The 16,498-nt window shown below is 38.3% G+C and overlaps 1 protein-coding gene across 2 annotated transcripts in view; it reads right to left on the bottom strand.

Annotated features, from left to right (window-relative positions):
* kif26ba (kinesin family member 26Ba) overlaps nt 1-16,498 on the bottom strand; it is a 71,925-nt gene that overhangs the window by 25,674 nt on the left and 29,753 nt on the right. For both annotated transcript variants that reach the window (XM_017418751.3, XM_017418750.3), the window contains exons 4-5: nt 12,964-13,142; nt 6,995-7,202 (exon numbers count right to left, since the gene is read on the bottom strand). In XM_017418751.3, coding sequence (XP_017274240.1) covers nt 6,995-7,202; nt 12,964-13,142 — 387 coding nt within the window. The remainder of the gene's footprint in view (nt 1-6,994; nt 7,203-12,963; nt 13,143-16,498) is intronic.

Below are 16,498 nucleotides of genomic sequence, written 5' to 3' on the forward strand. Positions count from 1 at the left end.
GGGGGGGGGGGTATTTGTGCTAAAAACTGTACCACAGTTGAAGACAAAGCTTGGACTGAGATGCTTTCTAAAAACAATAAGGATGTAACCTGTGTGACATGTTGGGTCAAGAGTTAAAAAGAAATATCATAACAAAGCATAACACAATCACACACACATAAACATACCTCTGCTCTCTCTCTCACACACACACACACACACCTAGATGTACCTCTGGGCCCTTTGCTGACCCCAATGAAGGAGCCCATCACATTAGAAAGCACCTGAGGGGAAGGATTTCACAGTTGCACGCAATATAAGACGTAACTCTTCAAAAGTCCATTTTGTCGTCATGTTTAAGAGCTAGAAAGGTGTGTGTTAATATGTGTTTGTGAGGTATATATAGAGCCACAGTGCTTTTTTATGTTGGTTTCCCAAATGTGTTCATGAAATGGGCTATTCCCTCTTTTTCCTCTAAACTATCAAAGCTCTGTGGGTCAACTACCAAACAACAACAAGCAACTATAGATGTGTGAAGGGATTTCTTTTTCTTTTAACTAAAAATATGAGCTTATTTCTCAATCCCAATTATAGCAAATAGAAAATTGTGCAGCAATCAATAGTCTGAGAATCAACTTTGACTTCAGCACATGAAACCGCTGTCACCTGATAACCATTTTTAAAACCTGAAGTTTCAACCAAGATCAAATATTTTCACTGTTTATTAAAACATCGCAGTCAATATTCACAGAGGACCATTGACCTGTTTTAATCAATACATCTGGAAAAGTACCAGAGCCAATATGAGCGTCAAAGCTAATGGACTCTTTGTCCTGTTTGATGCAGAAAATGAAAGAGAAAATTATTTGATGTCTATTTCAGAGAAGGAAGATGAAGGGGGGGGTAGCGAGAGAATAACTCTTTATGCAACTCACATAGAGCTCTTGCCCCCTGTCTCTCTCCCGACCACTTCCTATCTCTACTCTTCTTCCTCTTCCATCCTGCTTCAGTTTCACGATGCAAACAGAATAGACCTCTCCCTTCCTGAGAGTCTGAGAAAAAAAAATGCACTGCTGGATATTTCTTCCTCTTCATTCCTTCCTTCAGAACAAATAAGACGAATTGCAGGCTTTCGCTATTATCAGTTCTCGACTCTCCACCTTCCTCTCACACTTCACGCTGCAGTGAATATATTGATGTGAGGTGGGAAGAACCTCAAACAAAGAAAACTGAACCTATTTCACGTTTTCTGCGCATTAATATTTTAGTTCCGATTTCTCTGAGTGTTTTGTTTGTCTTCAACACTGCATCGGACACGCCTGTTTGCCAGCTCAGAGTTCCTCTCTAAAATAAAGAGCAGATATTAGCTTTCCTGAGAAACTGGCCTCACCACTAATACACACCGCTGGATATAGATCTTTCTGTTCCTTCACTTTAAACACTACACTCAGGCAAATGTTTGAGCCAATTTTAGCCCAGGAACTCTACTAAATGACAACAACCGTCCCTGAGCTGGGAGAAGTTTGTTCGATAGTCCCTCGTGCCAGAGCTTCATTGCTATTGGCTGGAAAATCAATAAGAGACTAAGATCGAGCTCTAATTGGCTCCAAAAGACTGCAAAAACACTCATTTGTGCAAACACATGCACACAGACATAAATACAAGTAGCATATGGGAATAGAAAGTTCAGATTTCTGATCAATTCTAATTTTAACTAATTTATTCATTTCAGCTCAGCTCACTGGACATCGACCGTAAAACTCTGAGGTTTGAATTTGTGCGTAATCTGACAGGAAGAGTCTTTTTGAATCAGTGTCAAAGACTGAGTCACCTGTGTTTGCGTTTAGAAGGGTGGAACTTTAGTAATTAAAACAACAGATTAATGATTTCATTCAACAAAACAAGATGTAAACCCACGATTTCAGCCTGAAACATATATTTTAAAGTTGGTCAAAACTGCATATATGTTTAATATATATGTTTTAATTACTTATAACACTTTGTGTTATGTGTCTGACACAAAAGGTAAACATTATGTTCATTCATGGATGAAAAAAAATACTGAAATGACCACAAATAACTTTAGGTGAGGAACTGTGAGGTTTACCTGATAATTTTTTTGTTTCTTTAGCTAAATATTGGGTTTGAATGGGTTGTACATGTAGACACTTAATAGGCAAAAAGATGGGTTGAGATGCAAGTATTTGCTAATACATATTAATCAATTAAAGCAAATGTTGCTAATTGAAGAAATTAAATAGTATATGTTTTTAACTAAGACATATAAGCCAGAAAAAAAGCAAAGGACGCCTTTTCAAACACTGAATGTGTCTCTGTGTGTACATATGTGTGCGTCCCTCACATCCTTCAGGTCTGCCAACACTGACCACATTAATATTTCAGTGATGAGGTGGAACAAAGTGGCTACTGTACTGCACTGCCATAACAGAGTCAGGCTCATTTAGAAACAAGGCACACACTCATATGGGCATTAAAACACAAGCATTCCCGTGCAAAATGCACTTACACGTGCTCGCCGATGACACTGACACAGCTTGTGGCTTGAGAGGAATTGTAGCTGCTATTAAAAATTGATTAGCTGTCATAGTATCATTTTCCCCCAAGGTCAAGTCGCAATCTGTGCATGCGCGTGTGTGCAGATGCTAGCCTGCTGAGATGAAAGAGGAAAGGAAAAAGCTCCTTCTTTGTCAGTCAGACACAGAGTGGAAAATGGAGGTGGAGATAAAAGAGAAGGAAGCAAAGATACGATTTATACATCCTTTAGATAAGAGATCAGTTGTAGATAGGTTTATAGAGGAGACTAAAGACAAAAAGACAAAAACAAGGTTCCCCTCTCAGCTATGATAGCATTCCTTAGAAAATTTCCAATCCCTCTCCAGGTGAGATAAACTCCGTGTACATCATGTATGACAGAAAACTGCAAATGAAGTGACAGCCTAAAGATGGATTTGTAAGCCCTGGGGCAAAACCGTGACAAGTTCATGTGTTTCACACCTGGAAGAGTCTGTGAGGAGCGCAACGGCTGTGAGCGCTGCCAGCACGGCTAAACATAGAAGTTACATTTGCACATAATACAATAAGATCATCACATGTAGAAAAACAGATTTTTTGGTCTGAATGGAAGACTCCCAACTGTCTGTCTCATTAAAGTGAGATGGAGCTCGTTGGCAATATGTAGAAAAGCATTGTGTGCAGAAATAAAAGAGGTGGGTTTGAAATGCATACGACAGAGTCAAGTCATCTGACAGAGAAACAAAGAGCAAGTGCTTTCTCTTCCTTTTTCCACACAGCAGCAGCAGCAGCAGCAGCAGCAGCTGAAGTGCACCTGACCTGTGCAGGCTGATTTCCCCTGGCTTTAAAAGTAACGTCTCAATCTGTTTTCTGCCATATTAACATCAGAGCGAACACTAACTCCCCATTATGGTCACAGACAAGCCTCATGTATTCTGCAGGATGTATCACACACACTTCCACGGGGAGCTTTGCCGCTTCCTTGACAGTTTTTCTTGTTCACTGTAATCCTATGAAATTGTGAGCATGCAGCCCTGTGTGTGTGAGTGTTTGTGTGGAAATACCATTTCAGCCACGAGCAGACCCTCCTCAGCCGGTAACATTTTTACTGGACGAATGTCGAAACAGCCATTTTCTGCCCATATACGTCTGCCTGAGCGTGTGTGTGTATGAATGTCTTTGATTTGATGTCAGCGAGCTGCAATCGCTTACCGTTTGTTGCCTTTTGTACCATTTCCCCTCTGCTTGTATCTCATGCCAAAATATTTGCAACAAGAATTCAAGTTCAGTAAATCTGAAACTGTTAGCTCAGTTAAATGTATAATTAGCTTAGCTAAGAGCTTCATAAATTTATCTCCTGCATCTTTCAATAAGACATAGAAACACTAAACTATGATTGTTTTTCCCATTTGTCGAAAAAGAGTTTCTTTATAAAATTTTATGAAGGATGCTTAACAGAGCATTTCTTACTTTTATCAAGTATATGTTGTTTAACTTATTTTTATGTTTTATCCATTATATTTAAAGTGATTTATATTATTGTTAATGGCTGAATGTTGGTGTTTAAGCATACAATTACACTTCATACCTGTTGAGTATTTATTTGTTTTGACACTTGTTGGTGTTTTACTTTAATTAATTGTCAGCTATCAGCATTTTTGCATGACACAGATGCTTGAATTTGCATCTTTTTAAAAATGTTATTATTTTATATGTATCTGGTATTCATATCTGAGTGAAGGCTTCACTAAAACTCCTTTTTTGGTTTTCTGTCTCTCCCTGCATCTGCAAATATCGTCTCACAGCACAAGTTGCTGTAAGACATTCACTTTTATGAAAAACATGACGCCTCCCGGTCATATCTGATACAGCAGCCATCCATAATCAACGTATTTAACATGAAACGTCAGAGGGGATGTATTAAAAAGAAAACAAAGCACGTGAAGAGGGTGAGTGGTTTCTAGTGTTGTATAGTATGTGGTTACAACATATTATGAGTCCCTGATAGCATCATTTGTTGCACGTGTGAGTCAATATGTGAGCTTTGGTCTCCTTGACAACTGAGAGGACATCTGTCAACTCCATATGGAGGTATGGAGACACAAACTCAGAGAGGCAAGAGAAAGTAAAACATGTTGCATCAAAAATAAAACCTGAAATATATTTAAGGAACGCCACATAAATGATTGGAGTGATTTGGAATATAACTAACTTAAAAGTGAATGCATTAGTTTACTCATTTATTGCCTTTTGGTCAAAAATCCGAAAACATAGTTTTCTTTCCTTTGAGCTTTGAAGCTTATTAGTTTTACTTGAACATTTTAAAAATAAATCATGCCTCCCAGTAGTTTAATATGCAGAAGTTAAGACGAGATCAAAACAACACAGAAGATAAATACAAACCACATTAAGCAGTTTGGTAATTATTTTAAAAAAGGAGATATTGGTTTCTGCGGATTGGTTTCATTATACAGTTGTGCTGCATTGAGTATTTTCTAAATACCAAAAGGATTTTCTAACTAATTGGTTGTGTCAGCCTGAATTAATCTCACTAAGAAACATTTTACTACAACTCATTACAAATAAAATGAAACTGAACAGAGAAATGTTTTTTTTTGTCTCATCTGGTATTTAACACAAATAGCACGCACATATTTTCTCTCATATTTAAAATGACAAGTCGACAGAGAGTTTCAGCGTATGGTTTTAGCAGATGGCACATAACTAAATGCCAACAATCCATACATGCGTTCATATGTTCACAAAAGCAGGATCCTTTTTCTCTGTGCGTTCAAAAATGGAAACTTTTGCAAGATTTTTATTTGATCTAGTGTCCTGCACTCATTCGTTTCCCAGCTGCGAGGACACACAAAGTCAGTGAGCCTCTCACTCAAACTGTGGAGGAGGGGACACTAAAAACTCATTACATGGACGATCAATATTGCACACACTTGAGAGCCAAGTGTGTGCCTGGACCCCTCCACATCCACAACACACACACACGTGCATTCCATCAACCTCTGGCAATGGTGACAGATGACTTTTGTCAGCCTGAAATGTGTTACCGTGGTAACCATTAGGTTAGGTTTGGCATGGTACAACGGGGGAGATACAGGCACACACACACACACACACACACACACACACACACACCAGTGGATACACTTAGATAAACTGGTGAAGGTCATAATAAAATAAAACAGCTCAATATTTCAGCACATTCCAGCACTCTGAACTGAACAACAGCTCTTTCTAACATGACCACCACTTTAAATTAAAGCAGTAATTGATATTCAGGATTGTTGTTGATACAAATTCAGCTGCTTTTTAGGATCTCAGCACATTAGGTGACACAATAATGTGTAAAACACAATGTATTTGTACATAATCCTAGATTTTGTGTTATTTTTGCAAAAATATTAGCTGATATTTTTGTTTTATATCATTGTTTGTACAGTTTTAGTACCACAAACTTAGTTGTTTAGAAAAAAAAATTGCAGCACAGAGAAAACGCTTCTCTTCTTTGGTATTAACTTGTAGTGACAGGTGTTTTTTTTTTTATAAAACTATATTAAACTTTAGAACACCCTACATACAGTGTTTACTGTTGTAGCTCACACTGTATAAAGAAAAAGGCTGACAATAAAAAAGACTAAACACTTTCTGCTTCTTCATTAGGAAACATGAAAATAATAATAATGATAATATAATAATAGTAAGCAGGTATTCTCAAACTTCAGCAAAACAACTCTAATTCAGATTATCTTCACTGCAGAGTCTTTTCTAACTTTATTTCCAAAAGGAAAAAAGTGAAATGTTTCAAATTTTTGTAATAATTTAAACAAAGCTTTCATAATGTTGACTTCAACATCTTATATTTGGTTGTTTTTTTTGGTTGGTTGTCAACCCTACATAATAAAAGCACCAACTCTACTCAGTCAAAAACATTGCTGCTTGTAAACACATAACACTTAATTTATTTTTTCATCTTTTCTTTATTTTTTAAGGCTTTATGTTCTGCAAGGCTCCCTGCCTGTCCTTCAGAAGCTGCTTTTCTAAGTTAGAGCCGCAGATTTTCAATTTAGCGTGCATCTGGGGAGGAGCGGAAAACGCTTCCCAGCATGTACTCATCTCATGAGTCCACGGGGGGAGTTTAATGTAGATTTAAAGGTTTCTTTATCTTCTTATCAGATGGTGCAATGTTTGCTTCCAAAAGTTCATGGTTATTTTATTTGTCCCTCTGCTAGTGAAATGTTCCCTTTGCATTCAACACAACCATGATCCACCCCAGTTATTAACAATAACAATAACATCTGCCTTCATAGGGCTTTAGTTTAACGTTACCTTTTTGAGTATGTTCAGCCATAAACAAATACTGCAGAGTTAAAATGCTATTTCAGTCATTTCTGAGTCAAATAAAAGGTTTCATATACATGTGTACATTACAGTAAAGTAAAAAAAAAAAAAGTCTAAATAAAGTTACCTTTCCAAGCCCAGGTGTATCTTTGATCTTATTGGCTGCGCGGAGAAGGCAAGGTGGGGCAGGTGGAGGCGCCTTCAGCAAGGCAGAGCTGAAATTTGTCGGGAACAGAGGAGGGTCACATGACAGAGGAGAAGATGTCGCTGGAGCTGCGGCTGCGGCAGTTTTATGCTTCTTCTTCTTGGACGCTAGGTTCAACTTCTGAGCCGCTCTGAGAGAGAGAAGGTAAGAGAAGGAGATTCATGTGTCAAAACAACACTTTATGACTACAAATACAATAAAAACACATTTCCCCCATATACAGATAATGTAGGGAGAATGACAGCACAAAAGGGTTTATCTGTATCCTAATGCTTTATTAAAGAGCAACCATAACAATATGGTAATTGTCAGAATACAAAACCTCTGTATAATTACAAACAAGCACTAGTATCATCTCTTTAGGGACAGGTTCATTTCCTTTTAGTAATTCCAACAGGAGCTCATGTAAATAAAAATCACCCATGTCCTAAAGGGGGGGGGGAAAGGAAAATAAATAGAAAACTAAAAGAACTTTAGAAATGATTGAGATCATTTGCTCAAAAGAAAAATGATCTTGACAGAGAGTATGACTCATAAGAAGCAGAAATATAAAGAAATAAGGGATGGCCTAAGACATTTTAGACACCCAGTTTATGTCCGCTTCCTTCAGCACAACATTACTTCTCACCATTTATACTTTTCTAATAATAGATTTTGTTCCTTCCTTTCTGTCATGTGTCTTTAGCAGAAATAATCCGCATTTTTTAACAGACTGAATTGCAGCTTTAACCTCCATTATAGTAATTTATAGAAAAGAGACAACAGTTAATATCAAGCTCAAAAATGGTCTCCCATTCTGTCATTTTGTCATTATCATGCTCACATATAAGTGCCTTAATGTTTTTGGTTTCAGCTTGAAAACAAGTATTTGTGCTGGGGTTCAGTGGTAAATACAATGTCAAACACATGTTTTATCTGCCAACAGAGCCCGTGTGTGGTGATATTTTGTTTAACCGAGTTACTGTGTATTGAATCATATCACAGTCTGTCTCAATACAATAACCACAGCCGAGCAGAAAGACAGAAATGAGCTTAAGTGAAAGTTATTTTCAGGGAAAGCATGTGAAACTGCAATCAAATTTACTCGTGATTTATTTTATACTCAGCGATTCAGGAAGCCACCGCTGAAGCTGCTGTAACACATTAACAATTTAATCCAATAAAAGCCCTCTAAAACAGCGGTGGCAGAGCTTCCTGCACAGTTCTGCTTTAATTCTCACAGATACTCCAAAGATTATACAAGGAGAGAAGGAATAAGTGAGAGACCTCGTGCCCCGACGCACTCTCTGTCAAGAAGCCATATTTTCACACCATTGGCTTTCAATTAACTGCAGCCAGAAACAGCAATGAGACTGAGGAGGACAATCGCTGAAAGAGGGAACAGAGCAGAGGGAAAGAGGGAGAGGAAGAGAGATGTGGATCAAGTGACCCGTGGAACGATGAAGCGTTTCACCATTTGACCGACTCTCCCAGGAGATTTGTGTGTGAATCCTTGTGTGTGTGTGTGTGTGTGGTTGCCCGCTGCGTGAAACAAACCTCCATGAGAAGACCACTAATTGCTTTTTCACCGTGTGCTGGCTAAGCTTACGTATGAGAAATGCAATCAAAGGCAATTACAGGTTTTCTTATTATATTGGTGTAACATTCAAAGCGCTGTTATGAATCACCAGGAAAATATTAAAGTAAACTGTTTGCTGGGTGTAAGAATGTACTGTGCCTTCAAATATTAATGACTTTAGTGAACACATTTTCTTTCTAAGGTGCCACAAGACCCTTTTGTTCAAGATATTAGAACAAATTACCATCTTAGAAGTGTTCTTTTTTTATCATTTTTTATTTTCACTGAATTAAGAGCTCATTGTGATTGCTGCAGTGCTGCAGATGGTTGCAGGAAGGGATGTGACAGTGATGGATTCATGCGGTTTCTGTGTTGTTGGGGATTCCTGCTACTTTTTCCCCTTCTATCACCACAGTAATGCATAGATGTGATTGCCTTCAGCTGTGCATTATTGTATTTTCTGTGCATGTGGGGCTGTTGCTGAATGGGCTGCTGTGGTTTTTACATGTCGTTTGATTAAATTACCACATCACTTTCAATATGCTTATGATTCTTCTATCGGTGTTTGCTGTTATATTCTGTTTTATCCCTCTGAACCATTCAGTCTACGGCACAACGTGACCGCAGCACAAGCCGACACATGGAACTGGTGGGAATTGATGGTGAATGACCTGAGGTTTGGATCTATTCCAATCTAACCATAAAGTTAACTGTACTTGCTTTGCATCAGTCTATTCATCGTTTTCCCCCATTACATTCTCATCACAACTTCTAATCTTTTACATTCCCATTTACTTCATTATGTGCTACTTTACATCGTCTCGTTTTGCTTTCGTTTTTGACCTCCATATATCCTCTCTGCTTTCCTTGGGTCTATTGATTGCTTCAGACTCTTCTCCTCTCAACCACTTTGAGTGTCTATCTCTGGTTAGAAAGCATCACAGGTCATCAGTAACTCGGCTTGTAACAAGCCGCTGCATTGTCTTCTTTCACCTTTCACACAAACACCTTCACTTGAATCTACACATGCAGCTGATTTATAGCTGGTGTCCCTGAGCTGTGTCAGTGGTTTGGTGGTTAATTACGTTCTGTTTAGCAGGCCATCAGCGAAGGGAGGTAGGAGAAGAGACAGAGAGCGATGGTGAATGAATGAAAGTGTGTTTGTGTGTGTTGTGTTAGGTCTGACCTGGCGAGGACAGAAGACTGACTTTACAGACATTATCTATTGACATTTGCATGTCGTCAACAAATGACTTCTGGATTCAGAATAAAATAATTTATATGGATCAAAGTCTATTTCTTTTTCTGTTTCATTATAAATCAGTCTGTTGTGCTGCAAACAAATGGGCTCACCATTTATTTGTCTGGTTAAAGGCAGAAACACCAATATATTAAACACAAGACAGATTTCTGGAATATTTTTTAATCTGCTAGTGCTCACTTGAACCTAATAAAAACACTAATATTTAAAAAAAACAAAAACAAGATGGTCTGCAGACCAAATAGTGTTTTTCCAGTGTATGTTTAAATAGAATCGCTGATATATATTCTTATCTATAGAAATATGAACAAAAGAACAAAAACAGAAAATGTTATCAGGATGTGATCAGGCATATAATTTGTTCACTGACCAACAGAATAATTAATCCACCATTATGATTAGTTGCAAACTGGTGCCCATTTATCACCTTATGAAAATGTTTCTCATTGAAGAGCAGCACAAAGTATACAGGGGCTGAAAAAGAGACAGCAGCCCCCACTCTCACTGACATCCTCCATCCAAAATAACAACGCCTTCCCAATTCACCAATTCACTTGGGACCTATTCATTTACTCAGCCGCCTCCTGCAGCACACACACACACACATGCACATACAGCCAGCCCAATCCCCAAAGATCCAATCCTTGGAGCATGCAGTTAAAGAATTCCTGCACTGATAGAAACTCCCTGCCCCCATTGTGTGAAAGCATGCAAACACACCATGGTAAGTCTCTATTTCAGCGTCCCCAGAGGGCCACTGCAGCATGGGGGGAAGATGTAGAGCTGCTGTGCAAGTGTGACATATTCACAGACAGATCGGTACTAATGAAAGATATTACTCAGATGTGCATTAGTGGAGGTAAAGGAAAGGTCAGCGTGGAAATGGAGAAGTTGTGAGAGGACAGAGAGGAGAAGAGAGAACAAAAGGAAAGAAGGAGAAGGAGAGCAAATGTAATTTAATGAAACTGGGAAAGCAGCAAGGTGGGGAGGCATGAAGACAGGGAGAAGAAATAACGGAAGACAGGGATCAGGTGAGAGGACCCGTGGTGGACATGGGGATTTTGTTGTGTGCAGGCAGTGAACAAAAGAGAGATTGAGTTTGCGTAACAAAGTGATTCCATGCAGTAAAGACCAAGACCCACACAGGATTTAACAAGCCTGCATGGCTGCATCTACTGACCATAAACACACTCAAATACACAAACACACACCAACATGTTGATCAAGTAAAAAAGTGCTTGGGTGTGCATGTATTTTCCAAATTAAACTTGGTTTCTGCAAAAAACTTGTGTTAACAGCACTCTGATACAGAGCCCAGCAATGTCCAGATAAAGAAAGAAAGATATATAAAACCTGTTCTCTCAGTTCAGTACAGATTTACTAACAGACTTCACTGTGTTTGAGAGCAAGCGATGGCGTCAGTATTATTCAGGTTCAGTGAGATCTGGAAGTTGGGCAGATTCTCACCCACGGGATTAATAATTTCTAAACAAACTGTTATTAAATTACAAACTTCACCTCCTGTATCTGACAGAAAAGTAGACAAGATGTTACAACCCACAGAGATATTCTGAATCAGCTGGACAATAACATTTGCGTCAATGTGGAGGTGGCTGTGAATGAGCGCTCTGGGTCAACAAAGTGCAAAAAAGTTTAAATAAATATTACAAATTGTACAAACTAACATTTTTATAGCCTCCAGTTGAATTCATATTAACAGGATACATAAAGAACTAATATAATGTTAGTCACACTACAGACAATACTAATCTTGTTGATCACTAATCACTCAGGTTTGGAAATTTGCGAACATCCTGGTGTTATGTTGACTTTTGTTGCCGTGTTCAGATCTGCCCCTCCTGTTCTACACTGAAACACAACACCTGCTGTACACAGACCCCAATTTTATTGCTAAGAACAGATTCTTTAAAAAAACTCTGTCTTTATTGTGAGAAAAGGAGTTGGATGCAGTTTATGATACTTATCTTTACAGAGTCACATGAGTACCTTTAAACTGAGAGATATTTTTGACTTAAAGGGTTCAAACTCATAAATCAGAGTGTGTGTGTGTGGGGGGGGGGGTGTTACGTGTGCATGCACGGAAGTGTGTGTGCGTCATAGAAAGCTCAGAGTCTGCATGTGTCTGCACGTGCTCTCATGTGATTTATGAGTGGTATAGGAGTATTCTGAGAGACAGACAGTATTATGTCTGCCACACTGAAGCATAACAGTTATATATCAAACACACGCACGCACACACACACACTTAATTATCTGCAGATGAACAGAAGGGAAAAGGTGTGAAAGTGAGAAGAAAAACCATCAGTATTATTTAAAAGGTGATTTAAAGTAGCTCATTAGATTCGACATCTCAGCAATCCTTCAGACACAGTGACACGCTCATCCTCTCCTGTAACCCATGAATAATTCACTTGTTCATTTTGAGTTTGCCATGTTTTTTCATCAATAATGCACCCGTATTAGGCGTGTCTTATTTATGTTGTTCTGCTCTGCGTTTCTCTGGACTGGATTACAGAGACTGATGACTGGAGAGCTGATTTATACACAAATTCACCAAGAGATAAGTTACTTTAATTTTCTCAACAACTTAATCCATAAAAGTGATTTTCAGACCATTTTTCTGTCACCTTTACTTTATTGGACTAACAGGAAAAAGTAAACATGAGACTGTATAAATGAGGTAAAGTCTGGACCTTTAGATTCATTCTGGAAGAGCTTAACCCCATGAATAATCTAAATATAAATGAAATTCCAATTTTCTCTTTAATCATAGTCCCACAAAGTGCCTCTAAGTGCTCTAAATGTAATAATTATCGGATTACATGGAGTTTTGCACTAATGTTTCAATCCACTGATTTAGAGTTCTCAGAGGGTTTATAAGCCTAATTTATCATCTGATTAAACCTGATCAAGTGAAACCAGTTGTTCAAAATGCATCAAGTGTCTCAGGTTTCTCAGCAAAAACAGGAAGTTAAAACCAGATGACCCATCCTGACATTCATAACCTGTGTAGAGTGAGTTCACAGGTGTTTTGGAGAGTAAGCATCTTACCTGGCAAAGAAGGAGGCAGCGGCAGAGGTGGCAGTCGGTGCTGTGGTGACAGCTGGGGCGTTACAGGGAGAACTGGTGTGTGACGGTGAATTAGTGTGTGCAGGGGAGTGTGTGTTGCAGCGGTTCAGGGCAGCTTCAGTCCCTTCTTCTCTTGAGGCTTCAGAGATCATCTGCGAGATCTGAGAAGAAAGGAGAGCCTGTTTACACCAGTGGGATAATAAACACAAATCTGGACCATAATTAATTATCTACACATCTTAAAAACTCTAGATGGTGACTCTAAATTTTACTTCACATCTTATAAATGATAAAAATAATGATTATTTTTCAACTGTTTGGTAGAAAAACTAAAAGATTCTTGTTTTTTATGGATTCTTTGTTTCCCAAACATACAAACTTACTTTTAAAATCTTTCGTTTGTGTGTTTTGTGAATAGATTTTATAAATGTAACAGCCTGTAAAAAAGGGGAGTCCAATCCTGGTCCTCAAGGGCCACTATCTTGCATGTTTGACTTGTTTCTCTGCTTCAACACACCTGATTCAGTGGTTAAATCACCTTTTCATGGTCTGCAGAAGCCTGTTAATCACCCATTGATTCAAATCAGGTGTGTTGTAAAAGGTTCAGTGACAAAGAACAAGAACAGAACAGAGAACATCAGAAGACAAATGAAACAAACTTGGAACATATGACAAAATCACTTTTGATCATTCACCCCTTCATCTCTCCAGCCCAAACAGATATACCTGTGAGTTTTGTTCATTCCAATTGCACATTCATGCTATTCATATTATACACACAATTACATACAGCTGGTCTCTATCCTGATCTTTTCCAGATGATCAGATACTGTAAGCAAAGCCAGACTTGTTTCCTATGACCATTCCTGTTAAAAGATGCTTTATTACATATAATTTTTTGGTTTTTTATCAATTTTGACTTTTTTCCTTGACTTCAAATTCTCCCTTTCTTCATATTTGCTTTTATGAAAGAAGTTAAACCTTTTGATAAAGTATAATTACTAAAAAATGAACAAATTCAGCTGATGCACCGTGTACCTCAGATAAACCTCTCCAGTGATAAAAAGTCTCTAACCTTGTAATTATTTTTGTTTCTTTTTTTTCTTCACTTTTTATCTCTCTCTCCTTTCACCCAGCTCATATTTTGAACAATTTTAATAATTATTTTTTTGGAATAAAATGTCTATAACTTAGTAAATTTTTCATATATTGAGCTCGGTCTCTAGGTTTTCATGTGGTCAGTTTTATTTTTCAGCTCATAAAATGTTTTAACCCTCTTGAAGCCATCGTAACTGAAGAGAGGAAGAGAAGCCCTTGTAACCTTAGGTCAACTTGACCAGAAGGCCACGGGAGGGTTAAGAACAAGCTCAAATGACTTCATGTTCTTTTCAATAAAGTGCAAAGAACCCAGGATGTCGACAGCAGATCAGACTTTGTATCTTGTGGGGAAATTTGTATGGACCAAGTGCAATAGCCTCATGAGGGCAAACAAAGACATATTTAACTTTAATAAATAGATGACCAAAATGATATATTCACTGTTAAGGTCAATTCACCAGCCAGATGATCACCTTGTATCTCTGTGCACATTTCAGATGCAGAACTACTTTGTTTTCATGTAAAAGCTGGTTTAATGTGAGAGATGATCAGCCCGGTAGAGATAGTAAATCTCTGACAATTCATTGATATCCCATAATTTTATAAAGGTGAGCATTTTTTCAATAGTGGTGTAAAGTCCTGGTTGATATTGTCAGTGTGACTAAAATGTCTCAACAGATGTTGTTTGAATACCTATTAAAAGAAATGAAACTAACAGAGTAGATAATAACCTCTCTTACTTTATGAATGGGCTTTAAGTCTGCAGATGTACAAAGAGCACAAATAACCTCTTAAATGAAAACATGCCAGTAACAAAGTGTTCAGGCTGACAAAGCAGACTTTTCAATATGAGCATACAACATGCAGCACTCAGGGAAAATAGTAAACCTCAGTGTCTAATAAATTTGATGTTTAATATATGAAAGTATTATTAGAATGTATACATACTGTATATAACATATAAATAAATTATATTGTTATATAACTCTCTTGGTGACAGCTTACAGCTCCTGTTTTTAAAATTGCATTTGCCCATTCAGATTAGGCATTTATGCAGCACTGCTCAGTCCATGCAGTCCACAGCTGTCTTTGCAGCACCTTTTATCCAACATACACTCACTCACACACCCAATCAATGAGAAGAGGGATTTCAGGGACTTAAAGTGTGTTGCCTGAAGAAACTTCAGCATGTGGAGTAGAAAAGCTGGGATCAACCTGCAGATCTAATTGGTTGACAACTGCTCTTCCACCTGAGCCACGGCTGCCCACACATCAACAGAACAGACACATGAGTGGCAGCAACAAATATTGAATTAATGAAATTATTTCTGAGCCGAATTTCATGTTTTGTTTTAAGCAGCAGCATCTAATCATTGATTATAATGCTGGTACACTTAATACCAGGTCACAGGCTCATGCAGATGGCTTTTAGTTGAATTGATGTCTGATCTTGCCCTGTTTACTTTGGTTCATCCAGCTGCTGCAGCTTCATTGGGTTTGTTTCACATTAAAGGGTGCACGGTGCATATTGTATTACCTTCCTGTCTCCTTGGCCTGTCCATCACCCCAGAATCATGAATTGTGACAACTCCTACATGGTTTGTCATAATAACGCCAACAAAAAGTAACCAGCCATGGGAATAAACCGGCTGCTGGCTCTGCAGAGTGAGTCTTCTGTGTAGCCAAAGACAAAAGAAACCTGCCAGCTCTGAGAAAGTGAGATGCAGTGAAATCCCATCTTGCCATAGCTACTGACTCCAACATTTTCACCACAGGAAACTATGCAGGCATATAGGTGATCCAGTCAGATTACTTATAAACAACAGCACTCTGTTCTGAAATTCTTATTTCAGATGAGATCTTTTTGCTGTCTCGACAAAACTAATCATGATAGTAGAAAATATACCTGAGGCAGTGCAGTTCCAGCTGACCTGGTTCACTGACACTGATAACAACCTATTATTCAACAACCTTCTTCCAGATTCAGTGTTTATACCCTTCTGTAGGACCATTTTCTACACAGTGAGAGCAGTTTCCCTCCCCTCATGTGCCATGTGCATTTGAAATGCACATGAAGATGTTCAAGAAGTTCACTGGTCCTTCATTTCATATCTTCAGAGTTCCTTTAATAATGCATGGACAGCAAGTCAAAACTGAACAGCCCGTAAATGTACAAAAGAGTGTGGTATACAAACTACAGAGGTGTCTTATTTACAAGAGACAATTTATCAAAGCAGTGGCTGTTCTGCTTTGACCCCAGGAGCCCTCAGCGGTAAATATACATGCTGTAGAGCTGCATACACACAAACACACACACACACACACACACACAGGTGGAGGGAAGTGCAGACACTCAGACACTCAAGGACACACACAAAGATAGACAACAGACATACTTTACCTGACACAAATACTACTG

Source organism: Kryptolebias marmoratus, linkage group LG15, assembly GCF_001649575.2.
Source record: "Kryptolebias marmoratus isolate JLee-2015 linkage group LG15, ASM164957v2, whole genome shotgun sequence".
NCBI lineage: Eukaryota > Metazoa > Chordata > Actinopteri > Cyprinodontiformes > Rivulidae > Kryptolebias > Kryptolebias marmoratus.